The sequence below is a fragment of the Eriocheir sinensis genome, unplaced genomic scaffold (genome assembly GCF_024679095.1).
Source record: "Eriocheir sinensis breed Jianghai 21 unplaced genomic scaffold, ASM2467909v1 Scaffold98, whole genome shotgun sequence".
NCBI lineage: Eukaryota > Metazoa > Arthropoda > Malacostraca > Decapoda > Varunidae > Eriocheir > Eriocheir sinensis.
In genome coordinates, this window is record NW_026112363.1 from 384,504 (window position 1) to 402,146 (window position 17,643).

Below are 17,643 nucleotides of genomic sequence, written 5' to 3' on the forward strand. Positions count from 1 at the left end.
ATGCGAACCTGTTGTTTTCATTTATTGCTTTAATCTCCGTGTTAAAGTTATCTCCATCATAGTACTTATTTGATAAGTTGTCTGTTTGTATAGTATTCATATAATTTATATCTGGATCAAACTGTTCGAGTGAGTTATTGTATTGTGCTTCATTTTCATCTGTAAGGTTAAAGTTTGCATAATTTTGAAACTCAGGAATTTGCGAAGGGCCAAAATTTCCTTTTAAATAGTTAATAAATTCATCGGTACTCTCTAGTGCACTAAATGGAAACACAGCAGCAGAACAGGCAACACACATCTCCCTCTCCCCACCAATGGCAGCTTCACACACACCGCACCTCACCATTACACACTGCACAATATGGTAACATTGCTCCAGCCACCATACATGGGTATTTCAAATACATACAAAAACATTCATATTCAGTAGCTTCTATGTTCCCAACAGTAATAATAATATATAAGAAATAACGAAAAATCCCTAAACTACTACCCAAACTAGTCATAAAGTAATAGTCCTTAAACACAAGCCCTAAAATGATCATATGCGTGAATACATGTACACCATTTAATATACAATGCCGAATATCAATTACAACAATGACAGATTCTCTCTCTCTCTCTCTCTCTCTCTCTTCCACGTGCCCACATACATACGTACATACATACATACACATATACATACATACATACATGCATACACACATACGTACATACTTGCATACTTGCAAACGCCTTATGCACATACACACACAAATACACATATATATGAGTATTCAGCCGCAAAAATCATAATCGGAATCTGATACAATGTTCATAAGAAAGATAAATGCAATAGTTTTCATAATCATAACAATAGTAATAATGATGATGATGTTAATAATAATAATAATAATAATAATAATAATAATAATAATAATAATAATAATAATAATAGTAGTAGTAATACTACTACCACCACCAACACAACTAATAATAATAATAATAATAATAATAATAATAATAATAATAATAATAATAATAGTAGTAGTCACCCCAAAGCCTGCTCCATTGTCGTCCATTTTCTGGGAGTCCCCCTTAACTTTCTCGTTCTTGGCTATTCAACCACTACGCCTTCCCCACAGCAGTGTGCACAGGCCCCGCACAGAGGCACACACACACAGTTAGGTGACGCACCTCAGTGGCGTTACCGTTTCCCTTTGTTTTTACTCTTAAATCGAGCCGCGGAACACATATGTATATTAATGTTTTCACATTATTTTACTTGTCCTTTAAAGGCGTATATAATTACACATATACGAATACACACACACACACACACACACACACACACACACACACACACACACACACACACAAACACACACACATTCAATGACTCGCTCTATCAACAACTTTTCACTTTAAATGCGTATGTAATTACACACACACACACACACACACACTCGCTCTATCAACAACTTTTCACTTTAAACGCATATATAATTACACACACACACACACACACACACACACACACACACACACACACTGACTCGCCCTATCAACAACCTTTCACCTTAAACGCGTATATAATTAAACATATAGGTATATACACACACACACACACACACACACACATACACTAAACACACACACACACACACACACACACACACACACACACGAACACAATGACTCGCTCTATCAACAGTTTTTCACATTAAACGCGTATATAAACACACACACACACACACACACACACACACACACACACACACACACACACACTGACTCACTTTTGCTCTATCAACACCTTTTCAGCCAGATTGTGACATTATAGCACTTAGTTCATCCTCATTTCTCACAGACCTCACAGTACCTTTTGAATCCTTCACCAACACGTTCCCGTCCGATGACCAGCAGTCTTTGATTTTGTTCGCCTGCTTGCCTCGTGTAGCCCTCCACAGCAGGGAGGTACGAAGCCTAGTCAAGTCCTCGTTGACGTAGACGTTCTGGGTAGCGGTCTGCTGCTGCACATTTGATGCTCCACTCTCGGTCGTCCCAGTCCACGGTCTTCCTGGAATTCCTTGTCTCTGTCTCGGATTCAGTTTTCTTCTATTGGCATATACCCGCTGTCTTGCTCTATATGTAGAGAATCGTATCAGTATAGGCCGAGGCACTCCGTCATCCCTCCTACGTCCGACACGATGTACTCGATCAACGTCATCAGTTGTAACGGGCTCCATTTCACACACATTCTTGTTTTCTGCCCGAAATCGTGCCAAATCTATTCTCCGACTAACCAAAAATTCTTTCATTAATAGAAAATGCCAAAACCTTGCTTGCTCTAACTCTTCCCGTGACTTCTGGCATCTAGCCTAAAACATCTCCTCCAACTTCACTTCTTCATCTTTCCCTCCACTCCTCAGTCCTGACGGCAACACTGCCGTCTCATCTATCTCTAAGGCTGAACTCTGCTCTCAAACTTTTTTTCAAAAAACTCCACTCTGAACGATTCTGGGCATATTCCTCCTACTCTGACTCCTTTATGCCTGTTATAAAGATTCTTCAAAATGATGTTTTCAATGCCCTCTCTGGCCTCAATCCTCAGAAGGCTTATGGACCTGATGGAGTGCCTCCTATTGTCCTTAATAACTGTGCCTCCGTGCTGTCACCCTGCCTGGTCAAACTCTTTCGCCTCTGCCTGTCAACATCTACCTTTCCTTCTTGCTGGAAGTATGCCTTCATACAGCCTGTGCCTAAGAAGGGTGACCGCTCCAATCCCTCAAACTACCGTCCTATAGCTTTACTTTCATGTCTATCTAAAGCTTTTGAATCAATCCTTAACCGGAAGGTTCAAAAGCACCTTTCCAATTCTGACCTTCTATCTGATCGCCAGTATGGGTTCCGCAAGGGGCGTTCTACTGGTGATCTCCTAGCCTTCTTAACTGACTCTTGGTCATCCTCTCTTAGCCGTTTCGGTGAAACTTTTGCTATTGCGCTGGACATATCAAAAGCTTTTGATAGGGTCTGGCACAAATCTTTGCTTTCCAAACTACCTTTCTACGGTTTCTATCCTTCTCTCTTTACCTTTATCTCCAGTTTCCTTTCTGACCGTTCTATTTCTGCCGTGGTAGACGGTCACTGTTCTTCCCCTAAATCTATTAACAGTGGTGTCCCACAGGGTTCTGTCCTATCTCCCACTCTTTTTCTGTTGTTCATTGATGATCTTCTTTCCAAAACGAACTGTCCTATCCATTCCTACGCCGATGATTCCACTCTGCATTACTCAACTTCTTTTAATAGAAGACCCACCCTACAGGAACTTAACGACTCAAGGCTGGAGGCTGCATAACGCTTAGCCTCAGACCTCACTATTATTTCCGATTGGGGCAAGAAGAACCTGGTGTCCTTCAACGCCTCAAAAACACAGTTTCTCCACCTATCCACTCGACACAATCTTCCAAACAACTATCCTTTATTCTTTGACAACACCCAGCTATCACCTTCCTCAACACTAAACATCCTCGGTCTATCCTTAACTCAAAATCTCAACTGGAAACTTCATATCTCATCTCTTACTAAATCAGCTTCCTCGAGGCTGGGCGTTCTGTACCGTCTCCGCCAGTTCTTCTCCCCTGCACAGTTGCTGTCCATATACAGGGGCCTTGTCCGCCCTCGTATGGAGTATGCATCTCATGTGTGGGGGGGCTCCACTCACACAGCTCTTCTGGACAGAGTGGAGGCTAAGGCTCTTCGTCTCATCAGCTCTCCTCCTCATACTGATAGTCTTCTACCTCTTAAATTTCTCCGCAATGTTGCCTCTCTTTCTATCTTCTATCGATATTTCCACGCTGACTGCTCTTCTGAACTTGCTAACTGCATGCCTCCCCCCCTCCCGCGGCCCCGCTGCACTCGACTTTCTACTCATACTCATCCCTATACTGTCCAAACCTCTTATGCAAGAGTTAACCAGCATCTTGACTCTTTCATCCCTCACGCTGGTAAACTCTGGAACAATCTTCCTTCATCTGTATTTCCTCCTGCCTACGACTTGAAGTCTTTCAAGAGGAGGGTATCAGGACACCTCTTCTCCCGTATTTGATCTTGCTTTCGGCCACATCTTTTGTTTCTTTTTTAGGAGCAGCGAGTAGCGGGCTTTTTTTTATTATTGTTTTCTTTTTTGTGTGTGCCCTTGAGCTGCCTCCTTTGTTGTAAAAAAAATAAAATAATGAGGTCCATTGTCATTTGTGCAACATCTTCGGTTTCTTTTTCTTCATTGCCTGTAGTTCTAAGGTTGTTCCTCCGTGAGTACTGCTCCTGGTGGTCCAACGCTTCTTTCAGGCTAGGTACCTCCTTTTCAAGATCAGTGATCCTTGAGTCTCTTTGTTTGATGACGTCACGAAGCTCTTGCATCTCCTTTACTAGACGCTGACATAGAACTTCATTATATATATATCTATATATATATATATATATATATATATATATATATATATATATATATATATATATATATATATATATATATATATATATATATATATATATATATATATATATATATATATATATATATATATATATATATATATATATATATATCATTTCGTCAAAGCCTTCAGGTCAACATGAATCATTCCTGTATAGCTTGGAAACTCTAAAAAGGACCAATGGCCTCTTTCACAATTCGCCATTAATTTTTGTTTTTTTACAACAAAGGAGGCAGCTCAAGGGCACACAAAAAAAGAAAACAATAATAAAAAAAAGCCCGCTACTCGCTGCTCCTAAAAAAGAAATAAAAGATGTGTTAGTAAGCATGCAAATCAACACCAAAGACTTAGGAAATTCATTACGTAGTGTTTTGTGTTCATGGATATTTTAATAGGTTACCTTCTGAGGAAATTATACGGGACATCTCTTGTGTGTGTGGTGCTGCATCGAAAACCTAACCATTACGGAGTGTAAAAGATTAAAGTTTCGTTCGGGCGATTACAAAGCCACTGTGATGGACTGTGGAATTGGCTCTGAGAAATATAACAACCTGAAAATTTTGTTAAGAGCAAAAATAGCCTACCGTACAGTCGTGGGATACAAGTGTTGACACAGTTTCCAAATTTTTTCGGACGCCGCTAGCGAAAGACGGCAACTATCCAGCAGAGCTACATTCGAGTTATATGTGACGTGTGTGTGTGTGTGTGTGTGTGTGTGTGCAAGAAGCAAAGAGTGTGTGTGGGTGTGAGAGAGAGGGGTATATTTTTTTGACGAATATTATTTTTTAAACTTACTAAATTAGTTTTTCTCGCTCAATATGTCGGGAATGCTATGTACTACCAGGTAATGAAGCATATTTGTGTAGAATATTAAAACTAATAGGGTCCCTTTAAAATATTTAAATGCCCCGCGCTGTTACGCTATAGCGCGCCAACACACGTGGTATTTCTCAGGGCTTGTACGCACGTAAAATTCACATTAGAAAGTCTGTTTCCCTGTAAATTTTGCCATCCATCATCCCTCTATCTACTCGTGACAGCTGCCGAATGTGAAATGCGTACTCTGCTTCTCAGTTCTCCCCCAGACGTTGACTGGGGAGGACGTTGAAAATTTTCGCTGCGCTATAACCGAAAAACGTCTTTATAATGACGTACAAGCGCAAAGCAACCATGTGCAGAGTTATTAACATAAAGAAGGCTTCTGGAACAAAATGAAGACCCAGGAAACACGCAAGAAAGCAACGCTAGAAGCAAGAGTCACGACTCTATCTTCACACCAACCTCACCGCGACCACCACCACCACCACCTTTGAGTGATAACTTTTTTTTTTATAAAGGGGGACCAGGGCCGGTACTTATAAAAGTTCATAGCGCTATGAATTTTTCATAAACCTTCAAAATGGCGGATATTTTTCATAAATATTTCATAAGCAGTTCATAAGCCTTAAGAAAAATTCATAAACGTTAAGAAAAATTCATATGGTAAGACAGCGCGAGAGGTGTCATACGAGCTTATGAAATTTTCATAGGTACAAAGGATTGACTCTTCAACGGGTCACATGTACATGAAGGTTAAGGCATCATGGCTGGACAACAACAACAAGCCCGTGTACGTCAGCCAAGGGAATTTCGAGAAAGGAGAGACGTCCTGAATGAACTGAGTGATACAGAACTGATCAGAAGGTACCGACTTGATCGTGCTGGCATTGTTTTTGTGACAGACTTGTAGTGTGCTGGCTTAGGGGAAACACCGTTACAGGCTGGACAAAAGCATGAAATTTTGCATGGGGTCTTTTATGGGTCTTCTCAAAAAAATTAGAAGGGGTGCCCCAATGGCAAGCTTCAGGGAGCTCAGAAATTCAAGATGGCGTCCAAGATGGCTGCCAGAACCCGTTTTTGCCCATATTTCAGCCATTTGTGGTGATGTAATGTTGTGCAACAACTCTTTTTCATGGTTTTGATGGTCAAGGATTTCAAAAATGATTATACCAAGCTTATATGATAGCACTGCTAAATAACTTACTTTGATTTACAAATTACACAATTCCATGCCTCAGACTGCAATTTTCATAAATTTTGATCTCATATTTTGTTTTTACAGAAGATGGACAATATCGGGTCCGGAACTCTCAAGAATGCTCAGTCAGTTTGAAGATGACATCCATCTGGGTCATGACAATGATGAAAATCCAAAGAACTCCCAGCATCATGAGGAAGGACCAGCCTGTCAACGGCATTTCCAAAAAGAGGTTCACAACCTCAAGCAAAGTATTCAGCAGCTTGGCAATCCATTCCTTGATGACTTTGAAGAGTTGGTGACTCTCGACAGCAGAAACTGTGCCGATGACACAGTCATAAATTCTCTGAGAATCCTTGAAAAAACAGGAAATGAGCAGTTTGAGAGTTACTGTGCTGAGGTCCTTGAAAAGCGCAGCAAGTCTTTCCACACAGCAATAAAGAAAAACTCATTTCAGCTGTTCAAGAACACAAAACCTAAGCCATGTCTCAAGAGGAGAAAGGAGACAAAAGCTCTGCAGAACAATGTGGTACTTTTTGGACAACTTTATGTATCTATGCAAAACAGAGAACATGAACTGAAAGAATTTTTTGCCCATGAAGTCCAAGCTTACCCCCCATCTCTGTCTGATTTTGGTGAGTTGCGGCTGCCTTCCGCAAAGAGTGACCTGCTAAAATGTCTGGAGCACCCCAATGACCTACATCCTCCACCTACTTATGACTGTCAGGTCTTGAATGGTGCAGCTGTTGTGCACTTCCTGTCAACATCTGGAAACACAACATTTGGTGATTATGCCAACAATACTTTCATTCCGTACATTGACCAACAGCTGAAACGTGCAAATCGAGTGGATATTGTTTGGGATTCATATCATTCAGACAGTCTGAAAGCAGCAACAAGGCAAAAACGTGGAGATGGCACCCGAAGGAAAGTGTCAGAACATGTCAAACTTCCTCGTCACTGGGGAGATTTCCTGGGACATCCAAAGAACAAAGAAGAGCTCTTCTCTCTACTCACTGCTAAGCTGCAGCAACACTCAATCACAGATGGCAAAACTCTCTATGCAACAGCAGGTACTTTTTTTTTCATTTAAACTTCATAAAATAGCAATTGTGCCATGTTAGTGTAGGAGGAATTCAATGTTAAATAATTATGTCACTCATTGCAGGAAACCAGGTGCTATCTCTTGGTGGCGCAGCTTTTCACATGGAGAACAGCAACCATGAGGAGGCTGATACCCGTATGGTTTTGCACATCATTCATGCCATTGCCAATGGATGTACATCAATCAACGTCCGCACAGTAGACACAGATGTCATTGTAATTTTGGTGGGGAAATTCCAAGATTTGAAGTTGATGACGAATGATCTTGATTTGTGGGTGTCATTTGGTGTTGGGAAGAGTTTCCAGAACTACAGCATCAACTCCATATGCTCATCACTTGGTGAATGCAAAAGCAGAGGGCTGCCAATATTCCATGCATTAACTGGCAGTGACACAACCAGTGCCTTCCATGGGAAGGGGAAGCTATCGGCTTGGAAGGCTTGGAAAGCATATCCTGATGTCAGAAACACTTTTGAAGACTTGTTTGTGAATCCCTTCAACCAGCTGGACCAAACGTCAGATCACTTCACAAAGCTGGAAAGATTCACAGTTGTCATGTATGACAAGACTTCAGAGCTGGACGACCTGAATGTAGCAAGGCAACACCTGTTCTGCCACAGAAACTATACCATGGAAAAGCTCCCTCCTACCAAGGTCAGTTCAACAATGGCAGTCATTTTGTTGAAAAAATACGTACATTTTTGCAGTGTGTAATTGATTGACCACAGTTCTTGTTTTCTTCTCAGGATTCTCTGCTACAGCATATTCGACGAGCAATATACCAAGGTGGGATTTGGTCCATCTCTGACAAGCCTCAGATGTTGGCACCATCTCCTGATGCCTTTGGCTGGCGTAAAGTGGATAACCAGTGGCGGCCTGTGTGGACATCACTTCCAGAACTTTCAAAAGCTTGCCAACTGCTAGTGAAGTGCAACTGCAAAGGAGCGTGCTCGACCTGCAAATGCTCAAAAGCCAACTTGCGTTGCACACCCTTGTGCCAATGCAAATGTGGAAAATAGACTTGTTTTTGTTGTTGTGAAAGAGGTTTTCCTTACATTTCTGAAGTGTACGCAACATAGCCATAGCTAATTTATGTGTGACTTTCACAAATTGATACAATGGGAGGTATTAAAATTCACCAAACCTGTTAGAAACTATTATTTTTAATTCTTTGATAAAAAAAAACCTCAAAAAAATTGTGAAACACTAGAAATTTGCATCATAACTAGCCGATCTGTGGATGAAATAGGTTCCGGCGGCCATCTTGGACGCCATCTTGAATTTAGCACCCTTGGATGACCTGAATTTTTGGGCACCCCTTCCAGAATTATTCTTCATATGGTAGAGAAGACATATGCCAAATTTGGTGCTTTTGTCCGCCCGGTAACGGTATGGCCCAGGGTTGACCTTAAGCCAGCACACTATTGGTGAGGCCCGTGTTACTGAGACCAACGGCGACCAACAAGGCTCTCACTCCCGAGCATAAAGTTTTAATAACCTTAAGGTACCTAGCGACGGGGAAAATGCAGCTCTGTAATGCTGATGACTTGGGAGTGTCCCAACAGACAGTGAGCAGGGTCATCACGGAAACACTGGACGCCCTAAGTGCCCCACACATACTGAAAAGATTTATAAAGTTTATCGCCAATCAAGATCTCCAGCAAAAAAAGACAGAATTCAGGGACGTTGCTGGCTTTCCTGAAGTGGTTGGTGTTATTGATGGAACTCACATCAGAATTATGAGACCAAGACAGTTTGAGGCAGAATATGTAAACCGCAAGAGATACCATAGTATAAATGTGCAGGTGGTTTTCGATGCCAAATACAAGATTACTGACTTAGAAGCGAAGTGGCCAGGCTCAGTTCATGATGCACGCATTTGAATGAAAGTGGGCTCAAGAGGATGTTCGAGACTCGTGCTGTTCCAGCTGGATGCCATCTGCTTGGGGACAGTGGGTACGGTAACAAAACTTGGCTGCTGACACCATATCTGCGACCTCAGCATGAATACCAGCTAGCCTACAATAGGTAAGATATGAAATAATCTGCATTTCGTAAAACTATATGATGAACTGCAATAGCTTCTTGATATGATTTGGATAAACAACGTATATTACAAACAAAATATTTGCCTGGCAAATTTGCAGTTTATGACCCCACACCCTATTTTGATTTTCAGTTTCCCTAAGAATAACAAACATGGGGACCTAATGGGAGTTTGTGATTTTAGGTGGGGGAATGCAAAATCGGGCACTCTTGCCAGTCTCGCAGTGTTACAACTTTCAGCAATCTAACCTAAACAGTATTATGTAAAATAATTTTATTTCTACTTTTCAGAGCTCACAAGAAAACACGGAGTATTGTGGAGAGAGGAATTGGCCAGTGGAAGCGAAGATTTCATGTTCTCCACAGTGAAATTCGTGTAACTCCCCCAGGGAAAGTATGTAAGATTATTTTGTCTGCGCTATGTTGCACAACATATGCAAAGACAGAAATATTCAAATACTTTTGGAGGGTGGTGAAGAACATGGCCAACCACAAGCAGTTGACAACATCCAGATGGCTGCCTGAGAGGATAATGACGACAATGGTGGTAATGAGGATCCGATGCCTGCAGGTCAAGACCGTGATGGATTGCGGTACAGGGACGAGTTTGTCAGACGCTATTTCAAGTAAGTTATATTAATGGAACTAATTTTAAACCCCAAAACTAATGGTATTATTACAGTGTGTTCCCTGTCTCACTGTTGCATTTCTCACCCTCATACTGGGTTAGTTCTCACCATTCTATAAATTTCTTACCCCTATAAACTGCTAGAAACGCCGTTACTGATTTTTTTTTAATTAGAGATTTCCTTATGGGCGACGCGCTCAGCCTGTGTCCCGGCGCATTACCGAGCCTTGGGCCAAGTGCACCATGGAAAATGGTCTCCAATGACATTTGACTCTAACCTAGGCTAGGTCTTCCGATAGATTATAGTCAAATGTCTTCCGGCGTAGGTTATTAGTATTAGAAAACACGCCGAAACATGATGCGCGGCAACCCTTTTCATTAGCTTAAAATTGAAAAAAATTAGTTGTGAAAACAAAGGTTAGCAGAATCATTCAAAACACACAAATATACCAAGAAAATATATTCACTTCATAATTTGCGAGACAGGAGAGACACTGGAATTTTAATTACCAAACTAACAATCATGCTAAAACCACTGTTGTACATTTGGGAAGTACTAGTATTCAATAATGTGTAGTATAATTGAATCATTTCCTTGTAATTTTAGCAATCACTTGCCCTACAAAATCTTATTTTAGCTATGTCTTTTTTTTTCAGTGTTGAACTGTGAGGAACTTCGATGTACAATCGTGCCAGAAAAAACTGTGTAAGTAGAGGAATTTAATAGAAAGACAAGTTTAAGCAATCATATTTATTTATCATATTTATTTTGTATTTTGGTTCCACTTATCACACACTTGTGCAATTTTTTCCATTGCCATCCTAACTGCTCTTTGCGCTTGGATTTGTTCCTCCAGTAGCTAAAGCTCAAGTTTCCTTTTTTTTTTTTTATGTTGCAGCTCCTCCTCATCTACTATGAAGACTGTTCCGTCTTCCGAGGCAGAGGGAAGCAGCACACTGGTGACTTCTGTGGCAGGGGCAGAGGGAGCAGGCACGCTGGAAATCACCTCAGCAGCAGCAGCAAATAAGGCGGGCAGATCTTGGGTAGCACCCTCCAAGAGCGACGCTGGGCCAGTTTCTGCATGACTGGTTAACTCACTCATGCAGACACTAAGGAAAAAAAGTTTAAATTATTGATAAGTCTAATTGTACAGTGCTCGCAAAAAGTTTAGGACGCGCCTATCAGCCGAACGCAGGTCGCTAGGGAACTCACGCATTATAAGAAAAGAGCTGAAAAAATCGTTACAATGTAGCGAAAATGCTTTGCTTTGTCTTTGCAACGTTGGTCGAGTCTCCCGCTAAGTAGTGACAACACTGAAAATGAGCTGCCAGTTAGTTTTTAAAAATTTAAGTAGTGAAGAAATAACCTTTCCACCCCAGCCCGCTCCACGAGTGACGCTTTGAAATTATGTGTATCTACATATTGTGTTGTGAACTGCGGATTTAATACTGGGAAATATGAACAATTATCACATGATATACTTGCAATGATAGTTGCTTTGCATAAGGCTGGGCAGCAAACCAAGGAGATCTTGATACAACTCGGTGTGAGTGAGTGTTCTCTGAGGAAGAACGTTGCCAGGTTTCACCAGCGTGGCGGCGAGGAAACACCCACTCAAAAACCTCGGTCTGTCCACCCTTATAAGGTCTTATAACGGCCGTGGAGCGGGCTGGGGTGGAAAGGTTATTTCTTCACTACTTAAATTTTTAAAAACTAACTGGCAGCTCATTTTCAGTGTTGTCACTACTTAGCGGGAGACTCGACCAACGTTGCAAAGACAAAGCAAAGCATTTTCGCTACATTGTAACGATTTTTTCAGCTCTTTTCTTATAATGCGTGAGTTTCCTAGCGACCTGCGCTCGTCTGGTCGGCGCGGCCTAAACTTTTTGCGAGCACTGTAGGCTATGTTAAGTCTGATACACATTGAGTAAAAATGCAGCCTCAACCTTCTTTCTAATACTCCCCAGTGAATCAAGAAAGAGTTCTGGGGGGCAGCATGAGCTAAACATAACAGGCACCAATTTAAACAAATTCCTTATGCCATGACGAGCTTCATGAGACTACCATGCCCTTAAAAATAGACAAATAAATTATTCAACAAATACATAAAAGAAAACTACAGGCACTATAGGTTGACTTGAAATAAATAAGTAAAGTTACTACACTCGTTCCCTCGGCACAGCCTTCCAGATAGCTATTCACACTTCTTTGACACTCAGTTGTCTCCCTCTCATAGATTAAACAAAATCTAATCAGTCCAGAAAATATTCCACAACATAATGAAAATAAATTTATAAAACTTTAAACACAATCTAATCATACTAAAACAAATATCCAACACCATAATTAAAATATATTCTTAATCAATTGAAAAAAAAATACACTTGTCTAACAGTACCTGCTGCTCGTCCCTTCAAGTGGATCGTCGTGGAGACTAGGAGCACCAGCTATGCCCGTTATGGTGACATTTTCTTTTCCCAAAATATCTGCCACCAGCTCTTCAAGAGGGTCAATGGGGGGATGAGGAGAGCCACCACCTGGAAGTTAAAATACAGTTTTGCTAAGCCCAAAATTGAAAAACAAAAGAAAAGAGAAAAAGTATAAGGTTTATTCCACATGCCTTTTCTTTTCTTACTGTCCACTTACTCCATACTGAATGACCTTAAATGCCCAATCAAAGTAGTTTACGAGTGGTGTAGTATATATATATATATATATATATATATATATATATATATATATATATATATATATATATATATATATATATATATATATATATATATATATATATATATATATATATATATGTGGGTCTATTGGTTCAGCTTGATGTGTTGGTGGCAGACCGGGAATTTTGACCGCTGTGAGAAGTGAGAACTTGTTGTGTTATCAAAATAGACCAAAACTAAGGTGCCGGAGTTGTACTGGACCTTTACCTAACTTTACATGGTGTTCTACAGTTAAGTATGTAGTACCCCAATTTAAGAAAAAAATATATATTTTCTGGAAAAGCTAAATCTGAAGAACCATGCGCCAGGAATACTCATTTCTCTTACCTGTTGCAGCAAAGTCCTTTCTGACTTGACTCAGCTTGGACCGTGCTGTGACAAGGATGGTGTGCCATCGCTTTTGGCACTCCTTCGTTGTCCTCTGCCCTGCAGGAAAGGCTTGCTGGAGTTTGCTCCTTATGTCCTCCCATGCCTTCTGCTTGGTTTGATGGGTGCAACCATCATCGCTGAAGCTCTGCCTGAGAACACGAGCGTGGTCTCTGTAGAGCTGAAGCAAATATAAGGACTCGTCCATAGTCCAGTTCGGCTTCCTTGTCCTCTTCTTTGATGGGGTTGAGGCAGCAGCTACAGGGTCATCCATGGCGTCAAGAAACGAAAAGGCGTGCGGCGTGTGGCTCACTGGCTGACTGGCTGAGCGAATGTTTACCTCCGGCGGAGCGCCGTTGCTAAGGCTACAGTTTGTTTTGGACAATAACCTTATTTACTGCGAAGATATAGTGAAATTATTGCTTAATTAATATGGAAATGTGTTTTTTATGTCTATTTCCATATCTTCAGTGCTTCTATATCACTTAATAGAAAAAAATTGTATGCAGGGTTCCCACACTTGTCGGCGATCACGAAATCACCCATAGCTATGAACGTTATAGCTATGAAAGGGATATGAAACTTTCATAGTGCTTATGAAAAAAAATTATGAAACTTTCATAGTTATTACCAGATTTACGACTGAAATTTATGAAATTTTATAAGTACCAGACCAGATGCCTTATCCTTCTCCACTAAGTGGACAAGGTCTAAACAATCATATGTGAAGATTTCATGCCAGTCAAGTGAATAAAAATGGCAAAACACATGAAATGGAAAAAAACAACAACAACAAAAAAAAAAAATGTAGAAGCCAAAATCTTGAAAATGTGTTTTTTACACTTCAAAAAAAATAATCACAAAATCAACAGTCTAATAGTCTTTTGTAAGGTATCAATATAAACTACAACTAAATGGCAATTTTTCTCATTTTGTACATTTTAAAAAAAGGTAAAAAGAAAACGGGAGAAAAAGTGGAGAAAATTATTAGTGAAAATTTTGTTCGAGGCCGAAACAAAAAAAAAAAAAAAAAAAAAAAAAAGAGAAATGTACATATATACACAAATGTTATATGGTATTTTTTTTCAAAGGAATTAACTAAAAACTAAAGTCTGTGAAACAAATAGAAGATTTTATGCTCTGTTTGAGTCTCCCCTACACATTCACCTAAATTTCACGAAATTCACAGAATGTCATACATTTACACCAACAAACAACATATTTAAATTTCAAAGACATAGGACATACTGTGTGCCCAGGAGGGCGCCCTCCTTGATGATTTTTTTTACGAAAATGTGAGCATCAACTGCACGACGATTATGTTTCTTTAATCCGAGAGGTACGGTGGACCCTAAAAAGGGCTCTCCATAAAACACCTAATTCGAGCTAATTGTAGTCGGTGGTGGCATAGCGCAACCCACCATGAAAGTACGAGGTCATTGTGGTGTGTAAGTGATTTTCAGGTGGGCTTTTTTGTCAAAGGTGGTGCTGTAGGGTCATGGCAGACTGACCTAGCTATCCATACAGTAATCACTCGTCAAATTCGCTATAGTAGACAACAAGTGAATATTGGCTAGATGCCACACGTCACGAGACTGTTTATTTTGTGACAAACACCACCCAAAAAGAATGGAGTTTGAGTAAAAGTAAATATTTTTAACGGCTTTTTGGTTTTGAGAGGAGTACTTTGATGTACATTCCCTGTTTTTTTCTTAGTCTCAAAATGCAGTGTAATTTTGTCGTTTCTCAGGCACTTATCGGCTTTCCCATAGCCGAAGCCCACGGGTTGAAATAAATCTGTTATGAATGCTCTTGCTTTCACTAGTCCACGCTCTGTAATAAGATTTTCTGCATTCCATAAGCTAAATACTTGCTTGGCTTTGGTCGTCGGTGTGCATTCTGGAGAGAGAGAGAGAGAGAGAGAGAGAGAGAGAGAGAGAGATAATTAATTTATCTCTAGAAAAAAAAGGTTGCTGCAAATAATTGCCTAGTTTTCTTAAATGCATAATAATAACTTAGTAGTATTCGTAAATGCAAAATAATAGCTTTGTAATTCAATTCAATGCATAATAACCTACTACTAAGGATTTCAGAGGCTGTGCGGCCTCGTTTTTTGGGAATAATATCGTAACGAACAATCGTATCGGTACGAGATTTTGCGACAGTGTATTTCACACACTGCCTTAATTTTGAAGGGTATCGCCAACCGCCACAAGTAGAGAATAAAGGCACTTGTCCCTATACCAAGAGGGTAAAGTCATCAGTGTCAGGCAAAGATACGAACACAACTACCAGAGGCTCCGCCCACCTTGTTCCTCTTCCCTCCATCTCCCGCCTCCTCCCTTCTCCCTCAATCTCTCTCTCTCTCTCTCTCTCTCTCTCTCTCTCTCTCTCTCTCTCTCTCTCTCTCTCTCTCATGTAGCTTCGTAACTATAATGAATGAAAGGCATGCATTAATTGTAGTGGCGTTATATACTCTTTCTAATACTGATAGGCATCCTTTAAATAAAGTTGAGAGTAGGGTAACGTGTTACTTACATAGCCTAATTACCTCCGTAACTATTGGTAGCGTAGTGGTTTGGTGGTTTATGGTGTACGTTTTCGTAGGGCTATTGTATAGCATGTACCTACTGATAAAAGTAATGGTGCTCTTATCGCCAAATTATAGTGGTGCTATTAATTTTATTGTCAGGGAAGAGCTGAAAGTATGGTAACGGGAAGAATTGCGAAGGTATAAAATGTTTGAGGTAGTACTAAAAGTGAATCACTGAGTGTGGATGAGGGACACTGGGTTATGAGGCTTATATTAAGGAACTTTATACAATATAGTGATGGCAAGGACACTCTTGGTTTACTAAGGATACAAACAAAAATATTCAAGACTTTAATCTTCTTCACAACTTAACACTAAATCCCCATCATCATCACTGTCACAGTCAAGGTTAATAACGAGAGGATCGACACATTCATGGATATTATCCGTTGTCCAGTAGTCGTCCTCAAAGCGTCGTGATCGCCGAACCGCACCTTCCCACACCTCGGCTGTGACAGAAAGTCTGGCCTCCTCCATCCTGGCTTGCAGGTCAGCTCGTGTGAAACGTTGCAGTGAGGAGCGCACGTGTCGCTTCATGACTCCCCACACCTGCTCAATCGCATTGAGCTCAGGATGAGCAGGTGGCAGACGAACAATCTCGTGGCCCGATGCGCGGATGATGTTATCCACCTTGTATTGAGGATTTGGCCTGTTTTCACGGCAGATACTGAGGAGCTCAGGCCGTGTAGCTTGCTGTGGAAAGGCTATGTCTCGCTGCTCCAACCATTCAATGATGTCCGATTTCCTTGTAGCAGTGGTGGGGCAGCGACTCTCCTCAGTCAGTTGGCTATGGTATGGAGCATTGTCCATCACTAATACTGCCGGCTGCTCCAGGAACGGCAGGAGCTGTGACGTAAGCCAACGAAGGAAAAGCTTGCCGTTCATTTCTCCATGGTAGTCGCCGCTGGTATTCTTGGCAGGGAAACAGAGAAAGGAGCTGTCAATGAAACCATCCTCTGTGCCAGCTGCGACTACCACGAAGCGTTCCCCTTCTCCTGGAGGCACCTGGCGGCTGTACGTCACACTGGTGACAGGCTGCGTGCTGTCCACCCACTCCATGTTGTGGTTCATCCTGGTGGTGAACCAGGTCTCGTCCACGTATACCACCATCCTGTTCTCTTCCCGGTGTCTTTTCAGCGTTCGTAGGGCTTGTATCCTGCGGCACACGACGTCCATGGACTCCTTCCTGACATAAAATTTGCGCTGACATTTCTTATACCGGAATCCCATTTCATGGAGCAGTCGCCACAAGGAAATCTTAGAGGTTTCATCAGGGATGATGCTAGCTGCCTTTTGTTGTCTGTCAGGAAGCGAGAGTGAAGTCCTGCTTGACAGCAAACTGTGCGTGTATGTGGCGGCGAATGGCTCCGATCGTGAAGCTGTCGATGACGGGCTGAGCTGGAGGTGCTGGTGGTGTCAGGCCGTGACCTGGTGCTGCGCTGCACGATCGACTGCACCATCTTCACTCGCATCCCTAAGGCCGCAGCAGCACGGTGGTAAGGCCTGAGTAGAGGAAGGACAATATGAATAAATAAATGATTGATGTAAAGTTCCGTAAAAAACAAATATTGTCATGGTTTAGAAATAAGTTTCGGCATGACTAAGGCTGCGATTCTAATGAGCGGAGGGCACAAGGACTTATTTACTATGTTAAACAAGAGAAAACAATAAAACTTACCTA

General features: G+C 41.2%; 1 protein-coding gene across 1 annotated transcript; it reads right to left on the reverse strand.

Annotated features, from left to right (window-relative positions):
- Positions 1 to 10,487: 10,487 nt before the first annotated feature.
- Positions 10,488 to 13,643, reverse strand: LOC126995092 (uncharacterized). Its single transcript, XM_050854378.1, has 4 exons — positions 13,331 to 13,643; positions 12,670 to 12,808; positions 11,185 to 11,380; positions 10,488 to 10,496 (listed from the first exon to the last, which is right to left on the reverse strand). The coding sequence occupies exons 1-4, from the start codon at positions 13,641 to 13,643 to the stop codon at positions 10,488 to 10,490; spliced, it is 657 nt and encodes a 218-aa protein (XP_050710335.1).
- Positions 13,644 to 17,643: the final 4,000 nt, after the last annotated feature.